This window comes from Pelobates fuscus, chromosome 7 (genome assembly GCF_036172605.1).
Source record: "Pelobates fuscus isolate aPelFus1 chromosome 7, aPelFus1.pri, whole genome shotgun sequence".
Classification (NCBI taxonomy): domain Eukaryota; kingdom Metazoa; phylum Chordata; class Amphibia; order Anura; family Pelobatidae; genus Pelobates; species Pelobates fuscus.
The window spans coordinates 64,409,514-64,423,044 of record NC_086323.1 but is presented as its reverse complement, the minus strand read 5'-3'; the positions used below and the strand labels follow the sequence as shown (position 1 = coordinate 64,423,044).

Genomic DNA, 13,531 nt, shown 5'->3' with positions numbered 1-13,531 from the left:
TTGGCTCAGACAATACGGATGGATTTATACAGTCAAATAACAGGCATGCCACAATTTTAACATTCCTTTTTGGGTACTAACTAGACACACTATTTAGTGAAGTGACACTATCTGTGTCACCATACTGAACATTATCAAACTTTACTTGAAGTTATTTCTAATTTTAGCTAAGCTCAACCCAACCTAACTCTAGCAGACTATAGCACCAACCCTAAAGGCATAACATCAGCAGAGAGATTTTTTTTTTTTTGTGAGCATGTCCTCCCTCTGTGCATGCAGGGAGACTTGATCAAGTTCTTTTTAGGTCTTTTTTTTTTTTTATAGGGAATCCCGGTGATGTCATTAATGATTTATTATTTTAGCCACAGTAATTTTAAAGGCCTCTGCAGCTCTCATCTCAGTACTGTACAAAGCTTTGTCAGTCTGGGGCTCCTAAATATGGATTTTTTTTTTTTATTTTTTTTTTTGCTGGCATGCCTGTAAATCACAGGCCATGTAGCAACTAGAACTTTGAATTACATTTTCCCATGTTCAATTAAACATTAGTGCGTTGGGGGCAGAGCCAAGTGGCTAAACAGAAAGTACGCCTGCTCCATGGGCTGTGTGCTTATACAGGGTAATTTAGAGATTTATGTTTTTTGCAGTCTGGAAACTACGGCCTACAGGTGACATATCATTATGGGTCGCAAAAAAAAAACCTGATTAGCCTAAGTTGGATGTGGATATCTGCAATCTTCACCGCAAAGCGCAAGCCGACTTCGAAGATTTCTCGGACACCTCGGAGGAAATAATCCTAATGGGAAGTGGTGGTGCGATGCAGCAGATGCTACAGCTACAGACCGCCCACAAGCCTGGATATTCCAGGCCTGTCACAGAGGCAATGCTCAAAGACATGCTGGGGACCTTCCAGAAGTTAATCCAGGCGGATATGGCTTTGCTCCGCATCAGCCTTACAAGCCTCGTGGGCGGCCTAGGAGCAGTGGAGACCTCCTCCGAACAACACACTCAATCGATTGCAGACCCCTGACTTGAGGTCCACTCTCTCAAGAAGCAGCAGGCAACGTTTGAGCAGCGTTTCGCTGCGGGAGAGGACACCCAACACAGCAAAAACCTGAAGGTCCAGGGGGGCTACTGGAGGATGTCCTCACGGGGGAGCTCCCACATCTACTGCAAAGATTAATGGGAATGCTACTAGCACCTAAGCAGGCCAGAAGCGTTGCTTTTGTCAGAATCTTCAGGGTCCTGAAACTTTGGAGGGTGCCGGAGTAAGCCTCCAGAGATCTGGTAGTGCGGTTTTGCAACAGTGCTTATAAGGCGGCTGTACAAGCTACTCTTAAGGGGAATTCCTCCTACAAATTATAGAATATGACATCTCCTTCTACGTAGACCTGTCGGGAGACACCCTATAGTGGTGCAAGTCGATGCAGCTTTCATGTCCTTGCTCCAAGACCACAGATTCAGATAAGTCCTGCAAGGTGACCCTGCACACTCTGTCTCCTATATGTAAGGCGCAACTGCTCATCTCCACACGCTGAGTCTCCCGGGGGACTCTCTGCAGAAGCCTAGGTCTCGAAAGACAACATATGTGGAACAAAGATGGGACACAAGGAATGCGGAGACGGAGGTGTATGCAGTGGTCGCCACCTGTGGGCCAGAGACTTTCCCGTGGCACACAATCTTCCAAAACCAAGGACTTATGTTGTATGCGTTTTGAAGTTGGTTACACTTTATTTTCGGTATCCTTATATTTTATTTTTATTATGAGGCTTATCTGGAAGCATATCCTGCCCATATATACCCTGGCTAAAGCCGGGCTCTCTCACCCCTTCACTACTCCTCATTGCTCAAAAGAAACCCAAGGTAATGCACAACTGAGATTTACAGGGGGAACTGAGACCAGGGTACGGCCTACTGGCCGGAACCTGCTCCTAAATCATTGCCGTTTTTAAGACTGCTTCTAGTGGCTGCCAATCAGATAATGATGTCTTGCTAAAGTAAAATCCCCATAGGAAAGCATTGAGCCTAACATACTTGAGGCACTCACAGTGCATGCTCATTAGACCCCCTACAACTGTGACGGAGGAGACAGAGCACCGACCCTGCACTAGTTTTTCACATATATTGCAGTGTGTTTGTAAATGCTCAACATACAAACTTGCATTAGATTAATGCCTATAAATGCTTTTTTTTTCTTAAGTATTATGACCTTATCAGGTTCTTATTTACATTGTAGTAAGTGCTCCTTCCTGATGCTCACAGCAGAAACAGCTTCAAAGTTAATAAACCTATAAGTAAAGGCTAAGTACAGGTTTTTTATTTTTTATTTATTCTTTGCAACACAGTTTACTAGCCTTGAAACTTTGATATTTTATGATAATTGGAAAACACACACATTCCTTATACTGTTACATCACAGTTGTATTCCTGTGTGCATCTACCTACACACATTTTGTGTACGTGTAACCTGAACAAACGTACTTTGTTGTTCATATTCTGTTTGTGTCTGTTTAGAGGAGTCCACAACATTAGTTGGGCCTAAGAGCTGCATTTTAGTTTGCATGTCTACGTGTGGAATATGGCTTTATGTGGTACGTACCATGTTATTTTCAACCAATAGAATGACCAGGGATATCAGGAACGGTCAGAGCCTGGGACTTTGCTTATAAGAGATGTGGACAAGAATTGTTCCATTCTCTGTCAATGTATTGTTAGATTATGCAATAAAAAAATGCAAAAACACAATTTAAAATATGAGGAAATGGTTCTTTCTTTTTGTGCAAATCCTAACACATTGCATGTGAGGTTGAGATATGCAATAGAAATTGGTAGTGAGAATGTCTTAAGAATTGTTATCTTTATACACTTTTTATCTGTTAAGAACCAGTGTAATTAGGCTCTAAAATTAAGAGTAGTTATCTTTCATATGGTGCGTGTGCTAATATCGGTCATGCTATGTTTGAAGTGTTGTCTCTTTGCAGCATAGTACATATGAATTAAGTAAACTCTGTTGTGCGTGCTGCATTATTGTGATCTTAAATTGAGCTTTGTTTTTTTTGTTACTTTGGTGGAAACTGGCATCATTAAAACAGTATGTCATTTTATTAATTGTAAACATTAATGTTGTTTCACATATCCTATTCTTCATATATTTTGGCTTGGCTTAAGATATAAAACAGAGCCAGTTTGCTGTTAGACAGGAAACTGCAGATGTTCAATGGCAGCTTTTCCATTCTTTTAAATTCAAGTGCAGACAATGTGCAAATTAAGTCATTTTAACCGCCCACATCCCTCTTAAAGTAACAAGTGAGATTTACAGAACCTTGTACACAATAGGGGTCAGCACAATTTATGCACAATGGCTTCGTCTAATTACATTTTCATTTTAGGTATTTTTATTTTTCCTTTAAATAAAAGTATATCCTCCATTGTAGCAAATCCAGTTGCAGTGTATACTGTGTCCTTTGTTTTCTGAAAAAGAGAACTATTAGGAATATGCATACATCGCATACATCACTTCAAAACAGTTCTCTCATTCTAAGCTTTAGCTTTGAATGAGGCTGCTGCCTCACTCTGCAGGCTGAAAAAAGCAGTTAAGGGACACTATAGTCACCAAAACAACTTTAGCTTAATGACACCGTTTTGGTGTATAGATCTCTGCCTCTGCAGTCTCAATGCTCAATTATTTGCCATTTAAACAAATCACTTTGTTTATTAACTCTAGTCACACCTCCCTGCGTGTGACTTGCACAGCCTTCCTAAACACTTTCTGTAAAGTCATCTAATGCTTATCCTTCCTTTATTGCAAGTTCTATTTAATTTAGATTTTTTTTTATCCCCCGCTATATTAATAGCTTGCTAGACCCTGCAACAGTCTCCTGTATGTGATTAAAGTTTAATTTACAGAGCAAGAGATACATATTTTTTTTTTTAAGGTAAATTACATATGATTGAAAGTGAAACCAATTTTTTTTTATATTTTTCATGCAGGCTCTGTCAATCTGAGCCAGGGGAGGTATGGCAAGGGCTGCATAAACAGAAACAAAGTGCTTTAACTCCTAAATGGCAGTGAATTGAGCAGTGAAACCTAAGAGGCATGGTCTATACACTAAAGCTGCTTCATTAAGCTAAAGTTGTTTAGGCGACTATAGGGTTCCTTCAAATATATTTATAATGCTTTCCACACCCACTCCAGGGGGGTATTTCGGGAAGTCCTGGAAAAGATGGCATGCCTGACAGATTTACACATGTAGAAATGTGCTATCCCCACAAAAGTAAATGTTTAGATAGTGTGATAAAGTAAAAAATATACTTATCCTAATAGTAAACAGGACAGCCTCCCAGATGGTGATCTTACATCAATAGGAATAGAAACAACAAAACATGGGAAATGACTGTATAATCTAAAAGAGAACACAAAACAAGAGTGTGATATTGTTATACATTACATATATATGTGCACTAGTAATCTTTGCACTCACAGGATTGAAGATGTTAACGCATTCAAAGGGTGCCTCATCTGTATGTACTCCTTTAAGAACAGGAATTCAGAAGAGGGTTCATAGCACCCTTTGAATGAGTTTACATCTTCAACACTGTGAGTGCAAAGATGACTAATGCACATAGTGTGATATTGTTATAAATTATTTATGTGCACTAGTAATCTTTGCACTCACAGGATTGAACATGTTAACGCATTCAAAGGGTGCCTCCCCCGATGGTGTTGGGGTTCTATGAACCCTCTTCTGTTCTTAAAGGAGTACATACAGAGGAGGCACCCTTTGAATTGTTTACATCTTCAATCCTGTGAGTGCAAATATTACTAGTGCACATATATAATTTATAACAATATCACACTATATTTTTTCTCTTTTAGATTATACAGCCATTTCCCATGTTTTGTTGTTTCTATTCCTATAGATTCACACATGTGCAGTTGAAGATCTCTTCACCTTGCAACATCCTGACAGAGGGAGTCGACAGGTTCCTGGAGAAGACAATCTCCTGTGCTGGGTTTCTCTCTCCTGTTGCTGCACGATGATACCCTGTTTATATCCTTATTAGCCTGGTCTGAAACTGAGAAGAGTGGGGGGTGGGCTGAAGAAACTCCCCTACTCAGAGGCATGCTCAACAATGCAATCTGAGCAAGTTTGTAAAGGTTTAATACAGGGCTCGACAAATTGCAGGTGCCAATCCACTATGGCGACTAGGAAATTTGTCCTGGTGCCAGGGATTTGTGAGCCCATTTAGCCCCTGAGGTGACTGATATTGGAGGCAGGCGGCTGGGTATTCTATCAAAATCCCTTCATTCAGAACTGCACGAAGCAGTCAAGCAAGACGGCTCACGAGTGAGGAGGCGGCAATGGAGTTGTGAGCTTGCTGCTGTGCTCCCTCTCGCTCCCCGCAGGGATGCCAGGAGCCGAAATATGACGTCAGGGACAGTATCCACTCCAGCTCTCCCAAAAGATAGGGAGGCTGGGTGGACAAATTTAAATAAAACAAATTATAATTTGTGAGTGTATGTGAAAATGTATGTGTGTGTCTGTAAAACGCCACGCTGCACCAATCAACATCTCCTAATAGAGATGCATTGTGAATTTATGCACCTCTATGGGAAGAATGAAGCGCCTCTATTCAAAGCATGGAGATGCTTACCATAGGTGCTGCACATTGTGCAGCAATGACCCAGGAAGCACCTCTAGAGGCAGTCTGTGTTACTAGGCAGCAATGTAACCATTGCCTTTTGTCTGAAAAGACAGTGTTTACTTGGAAAAGCGGTTACGGACAGGCTTTAGTCTTCAGAACAACTACATTAAGCTGTACTGGTTCTGGTGACACTAATGTGCCTTTAAGAATTGTATTTGTGACATTGAAAAAAACCTGCCTCCTAACCTTTTTAGCTGGTTCTTAGATTCCAAGCAAATTTGTCAAGCCCTGCTTTAACTAACTAACACATAGTCTTAAAAGTTTGTTTGTTTTATTTTGTTTTGTATATTTGTTTAAAGTGTTTGCATGCTGGTTAAAAAAAAATGTCATGTGATGCGTGTCCATTTTAATCAAAGTACCATAAAACCTTTTTATGAACTCACGTGCAAACTAAAAGACGGCTTCCTGTATCAAATAAAAATGAGTCATGATAACTAAATGGCACTTGATAGGTAACTACCAGTGAGAGCTTTGTGTTGCACACAACTCCCTTGCAGTGGAAGCCAACAACTGCGTTCTGGATATGGCAAGACGTATAATCCATTCTTCATTTTTTTTCTCTCCAAGTTTAGTACTCGATCAGCTTAGTCTTGTGTGGCATCAATCAACATTTTTCAGTAAATTGGAATTTCTCAAGATAAAGGCTGCAAGGGCAAAACCAAACATTATATAATAAGAAATTATTTTTCTTAAAGTGGCAGTGCATCACAAAAATCCATATCTTTTAACATTGTCAAAAGCACATTAAAACTAATATAAGCATGTAAATTAGTCTAGCATTCCAAATTAACTTAAACACGTATCCTTCATATGCAAAACATAAATATACTTATAAATGAAACTTTATCTCAGACAGGAAGCTAAAATTAGTGATACAGGTCATCAATCTATATTTTCTAAACAGCTATGTAGAACTCTCAAACTGATACCTGGAGTCTTCCTTCCAGGTAACTTAAAACTATTCTTAAAGAGATCATTTTGATTCTCAACAAACAATTAATCTCTATAAGATCCTTCGCTCACATAGTGTGTCTCAGCTTCTATACAAACTATATTAACTGCTCCCCTACATTAGAGTACTTCAGAGATTGAAGGTACAACACCTATGTAATGGTCTAGGTCATACCAAATGAGTTTCTGTAGGTAAGCCTCCTTTGTAATGCAATTTTGTAAAGAGGTGTAAGTATTTCAGATGGCCACCATGTCCTAAATACCTGTATACTTGGGACATTTCTTTAGTTCTGAAAACCTGTGAACTCAAAACAGAACCTTCCAGAAATCCTGTCTTTTATCAACTTCTCATTTTCTACCTGTCTATACTGTGACTCTAGCAAAGATGGCTTAGATTAACCACGTCTATGGCAGGTATTGACACCTCTGTTTTTGGGGGAGACTGTGTTTTTAACCCGAACGTGTTCCTGACCCTATAGTGTCCCTTAATTACATTTTTTTTCATCCTGATGTCTTTTATGCATTGCTTATTCGTATATTAACTTGCATTTTACAGCACGCAAGAGGAAGATTAGTTTGGGATCATATCCTTTATGATTAGGATTCATAGTGTGTGCCAGTAAGAGGAGACCCAAGCATTGGTAGCCAATCGTGGTTGGGGTAAAAGGGGACTCTTCAAGCACCATAACCAACCACTATGGTTTATAATAGTGTTTATAGTGCAAAGAGGCTATGGGTGCAGTCCCTCCACTTTCTGACCAAAAACACAGATCTTCCCGACACTAAAGTTTCTCCAACATTGCTCTTTCTTATAGGAAAACCATATAGATTAAAGTAACTTGGGAAAATAACTGATAAATCATTATATAAATTTAATTTTAATCATGACCATCTGTTTATATTCTTTGGACACAAGACAAAGCTGGATATTTACAGTTAGATACCCTAAAGTGCCTATTTTAATGTTCATATCTAAATTAGTGTTGTTAAAGGAACACTGTTGGCACCATAACTACTTAATCTCATAAGTGGTTATAGTGTCTGGTGTTCCCTTGTGCTGTCCTTCCATTCAGCATTAAACACATTTTTTTTATGTGTAATGCTAAACAATAGTCCCCAGCAATCCATCCCATTTGTGCTGCTTGGACTATGGTGGAAGTATGAGCCTGAGCAGCAATTGGTGGCTGTGATTGGTTGTGATTTCAGATATGAATTGGGATGGCTTCAATGAAGTATGTAATCTCTGCCTTAGCCAGGGACCCCTATTCAGTGTTAACTACTCAAAAAGGGACAGTGCCAGTGGATACCAGGCACTATGACATAATCAATTAGATGAATTGGTTATGGTGCCTAGAGTGTCCCTTACAGAGTCCTTGGGCTCTGATCCCTCAGATTTGTGTCTGTTTTTGAACTTGGTCTATTGTCACCTGAAGCCATGCCCCCCTGCTGTGGACTGGTTCAGGTAATTTAGAGGTGGATATATATGATGACGTTTAGGACTGGAATGTGCAGGCAGACTCTAGGGATTGTATTTAATTAATGTTATTTTAATACCACGGGATGTATTATCTTGTATAATATTTTGTTTTCTCAAATCATATTATTGTATTTACTGTTTTTAAACCTGAGCTTAGTGTTTTATTTTCTTGTTTGTTTTTTTAATCAGAATTGCTTTTATTTTAGGGCATACATTTTACATGCTAAATGTAATCCTTTGAATAACAGTTTAACTACAAACTATTTTCTTTGACATCCATAGAGTCATATTATTTATTGCTGGTTACATGTGTAGATGGCAGTATATGTATATGTGCCTCATTCCTTTTGTCTGTCACCTAACAGTTCACAGAAGAGAAGCTTGGCCAAGCAGAGAAGACTGAACTGGATGCACACTTAGAGAACCTTCTTGCCAAGGCGGACAGTACAAAACTTTGGACTGAAAAAGTAATGAAGCAGACAGAGGTCTTATTACAGCCAAATCCAAGTAAGCAATTTTTTCTGCAAAAGGAAAACCAGAGGCTCATATGTTTATTAATTTAAAGGGGCACTCCAGACACATAAAGCTCTTCAGCTCTATAGAGTGCTTTATATGTAAAGAGTGTAATCTATTTCACAAAAAGTGCAGATTCCTGTAGAAATTGGCACTTTTCTAAAATAGCATTTAGTCTGCCAGCAGTTAACGGTTGTTTAACTCAATGGGACTAAGCTCAAGAAGCAGGCAATTGCCCAGAGTACCTACCTTGCAAAGACTTCTCATTGAGCTGCATTGAGAATTGGACAGCTGCCGAAAAGTCTGGGAGGGGTTAGAAAGGGAGGACTTGCAAAGGCTTCAGACAAGAGAACTGCAGATTTTGCCATCTGTATTCAGGTATATTCGGAATAAAAAAAGAAGCAATTATATGCCTGTATGTTTTTCTTTTTTTTTTCCCTTTGGAATGTCCTTTCAAATGGACGCTGTAGTAACCAGAACCACTACAGCTTAATGTAGGGGTTCCGATGCTCATAGCATGTCCCTGCAGGCTTTTCAGAGAAATGACAGTGTTTACATTGCTGCCTAGGAACACCTCTTGTGGCAGTCACTCAGATGGCCACTAGAGGGGCTTTCTATCACAGTGTGCAGCACTTACATTCAGTCCAGCGTTGCCATGCTCTGGATGGAGACACTGAACGCTACACATAGAAATGCATTGATTGGCAGAATGTGGTGTTTTGCTGCGCATGTGCAATACCATTGCATTGCTTTCCTGTGGGATTCCCACTAGAAGCAATCTTTAATCGCTTAAAAAACAAAAATAAAACTGCAATGTTTTCAATTGCAGGCTTAAGAGAACAGGGACACTGCACCCAGACCACTTCAAAGAGATGAAGTAGGCTGGGTGTCTATAGTGTTCCTTTAAGGCCACAATATCTGAACTGAAAGCATAGCTGACATACAGGATTTTTCCATTCTGGCTGTTTTGACCTTAGATTTCAAATAATTTGTATTCCTCCCCATTTACTTTGGCATAGCAATGGTTAAAACAAGTGTGTGTTATCGGCACAGCTTTCTAATTAAACCGCAATAATTTAATTGCCTGAAAGGATCCTGCCATTGATCAATGGATTATTAAGCCCGGTGCAAAATACAACTCTGACCCAAAGAGTATATTTGGGTTTTTGATTGGAATGCTGTGTCATAAATATAAAGGAACATTCTAAAGTTACAAATATAACATTTATACTGTTTACTTTTTAAAAAGATTTTATTGTTACAACAGAAAAAAAATAACCACTGGAAAACTTTTATCCTTCAGTATCCTTGGTGCACCTGCTTCCCATTCAATGAAGTTATCCTAGTTGATTACTTTAATCCAGTCTTATGAAGAAGCATTGGGAACCTACAATGCATGTGTGGCAATTGCCAGACTCCCAACAATCGGATGCTCCTCATAGAGAAGTTTAGGATTTTGTTTTGCATCATTGTGCTGGTCATGATGATGCTAAATGAAAAGACCTTGGACTTTCAAAATTCTTAAGAAAAATAGCCTCTAGTAAATATGTTAATATGTTAATCTGATCTGAAAGTCTCTAAAGCTATGATTTCAGACAAGCCGTAACATTGCTGTTTCAGAAAAAAAAAAAGCAATGTTGTACATTGCTGAAAAAAGGATAGAATCTGCACCACAACCCCTTCAATACGCTGCACTGGTTTAAAGGAACACTCCATGCACCATAACCACTACAGCCTGTTTGTAGTGTTCCTTTAATGTGTCCAGAGTCAGATATACTTACTGACATATAAAACACATTATGTCCTAGGCAACCCATTGTTTTGGTGTATCCCTAATTGACCCCATGAGCTATTAAACAATTTGCAATCTCTGTTCATAGTTTTTTGTTTACTACTAAAGTGTAGTTGAAGTGAATTAAAAATCAAATTGCAAAAAGGCTAAATTAGCTGTTAGACTTTATTAAATGCAAAACTGAGGAAAAAAAATGAGTTGGCTCTGTCACCTCAAACATACCTTTTTGCAATATTTCTTAAGTTTCTTATGTTCTTCGTTTTTCAGAATCTATTCTTCTTTTCTTCATTTCTGATCTATTTCCCATGAAAACATAAGACAAAGTGGGAAATATTTCAAAGCTTGACACTTGTGATAAAAAGGTGGTGCCCTTTGTGACCGCGGACGTGCCAAGTACATCCAACAAAAAAATGGTGGTTTTTAACACAAAAATCTAGATGCTAAGTTTGGAGAGAGTTCAGAGAAGGGCTACTAAACTGGTTCATGGATTGCAGGATAAAACTTACCAGGAAAGGTTAAAGGAACTTAACATATATAGCTTGGTGGAAAGACTAGACAGGGGGCATATGATAGAAACATTTAAATACATAAAGGGAATAAACACCGTAAAGGAGGAGACCATATTTAAAAGAAGAACTACCACAACAAGAGGACATAGTCTTAAATTAGTGGGGCAAATGTTTAAAAATATCAGGAAGTATTCCTTTACAGAGAGGGTAGTGGAAGCATGGAATAGCCTTCCAGCTGAAGTGGTAGAGGTTAACACTGTGAGGGAGTTTAAGCATGCATGGGATAGGCATAAGGCTATCCTAGACTTAAGATAAGGCCAGGGACTAATTAAAAATATTTTGAAATATTGGGCAGACTAGATGTGCCGAATGGTTCTCATCTGCAGTCACATTCTATGTTTCTATGTTTGGCCAGAATTTGTGAATAGTGGCTACTAAAAAAGACTGGACATACCCCATATTGAATACGCTAGGTTGTCTACTTTTAATAAATATGTACATGTGAGGTGTGATTCAAAGATTTATGACCGATAACAGTGTTACAATTTCACTATTAATACATTTTAAAAATATATATTTTGAAACGGCAATGTCCTACTTGTACTTATTGCCCTATAACTTGCAAAAAAAAAAAAAAAAGCTAAGAACATGTTAACATTAGGTATTTCTAAACTCAGGACAAAATTAAGAAACTATTTAGCACGGGTGTTTTTTGGCGGTTGTAGATACGTAACAGATATGAAAATAATGGTATCTTTAGAAAAGACCATTTAATGGCGAGAAAAACAGTATATGAGAGAGAGGAAAATACAGCTAAACACAAACACAGCAGAAATGTATAAAGAGCCCTGGTCCTTAATGGTAAGAAAATTGAAAAACTGTTCACAAAGAGGTTAAGGCAAGCTCCACTTACTTTGTCAAGCTAACAGAGGGTGAAGCTTGTTTTGAACTCCACCCTTTGTCAAGACTGGCAAGTGTAGGAAAATACATAAGTCAAAATAGTCCCTGCTTTGACTTGTTTTAAAGAGAAACAGATAAGAAAGAAGGGGAAGAGAAAATGAAACAATAGGAGGAAGGTATGTTTAAGGGAACAGAACCGCTTTAAGAGAATAATCCACCTTTGACAATGTCAAAAAAGAGGACCAGCACATCTTATTACTAATAGAGAACAGTATTGCATACTGAAACCTACTTCTATTTCTAATTAATCTCTCTTTCTATAGAGTAGCACGTAATGTGCCAATATGAAAGTACTCTGGTGACTTTTTTAAACTGTTGCTTTTCCTCCTCCTTTCCAAGATGCAAGAATAGAAGAGTTTGTGTATGAGAAACTTGAAAGAAAAGCACCAAGTCGCCTGAATAATCAAGAGCAATTGGCTCAGTATATGATTGATGCTGGGAATGAATTTGGACCAGGAACAGCATATGGTAAGTCCTGTCACTGCAGACACAGCTGGAAAGACACCGCCTACATATATTTTTTCATTTCTGCTATATAATGTTCAGAATTTACATAGGAAAGCATCTTTTATGGTGGAAGAAATGCTTACACTTTGGCGGAGACATCTGTCCTGTCACTTTTGGTGAAATAAAAAAAAAAAAAAAATTCTATTATTTAGGTGTTACGCATTATGTCCCCCCTCCCTGCTAAAAGGTAAGGAGAAGGATGGGCTGTGAAGAAATTTTTTTTGGTTTAATTAAGCAGTGATGCTCCATTTCATAAAGGAAAAGCCATCAATGTGGTGACTACATATTGTTCAGTTGGTGAGTATAGTCCTCTTGTCAGGAGAATTGTAGGACTTTTATGATTGAACAAAGACAGAAAAGAGAGTATAAAAAAAAAAGGGGGGGGGGCGGAGCTTGGCAGCCAAGCCGAACGGACGCACATCAGACGAGCTCCTCATAAAAACGCCTGAAATAAGCCAGAAAGTACAATAAACTCTAAACTTTACCAGCCTTTCAGCCCAAAAGACAAGGGCTTACCTCTGAGGAAGTGCTCCAGCGAGTCTGCGGCGGACCACAACAGACACACCGGGGTACGACCTGAGGCCTGTAAGCGGCCTGCACGGGGGAAGGAGCCGACCCCTCTGCTGACTGTGGTCGAACTACTTGGACCTGGAGGTCTCCCCGACACACTCACTCCCCCCCCCTCCCGGAGAGGGATATCCTGGCACACGGCTCACGCCCCAGGTGCACGGCTACAATCTAGTCTACCCACTCTAAAGGTCCAGCACTACGCAACATGGCAGAAGCCACGTGCAAGTCGGAATGCAGGGCCTCATTGCCGACTTTTGGGCAAAGATTTTGAGCCACGAGAGTGATCAAACGGCGATACCACCGGCAACAAACCAGCGGGTCACCGAGCCACGACCAGCGACTCCAGGAGAAGGCCCAACTGCAGCATGGAAGGCAGGGAGGAGAAGGCGGGAGACCCGACACAAGCCACGGCTGGTCAGTAACAGACCACCAGCGGTGAGTTGCATACCTTACAGGTAACAAGCCCCAGGTCCGCCCGCTCAATCCTCCCCTTCCCTAAAGGTGACCACCGACCCTCCGGGGTGAAAACACCCCGCCGGACGCCCCCAG

General features: G+C 39.7%; 1 protein-coding gene across 2 annotated transcripts in view; it reads left to right on the top strand.

The window, feature by feature from the left end:
• The window catches only part of SH3GLB1 (SH3 domain containing GRB2 like, endophilin B1), a 40,262-nt gene that overhangs the window by 10,560 nt on the left and 16,171 nt on the right, over window positions 1-13,531 (top strand). For both annotated transcript variants that reach the window (XM_063428357.1, XM_063428358.1), the window contains exons 2-3: window positions 8,497-8,638; window positions 12,245-12,373. In XM_063428357.1, coding sequence (XP_063284427.1) covers window positions 8,497-8,638; window positions 12,245-12,373 — 271 coding nt within the window. The remainder of the gene's footprint in view (window positions 1-8,496; window positions 8,639-12,244; window positions 12,374-13,531) is intronic.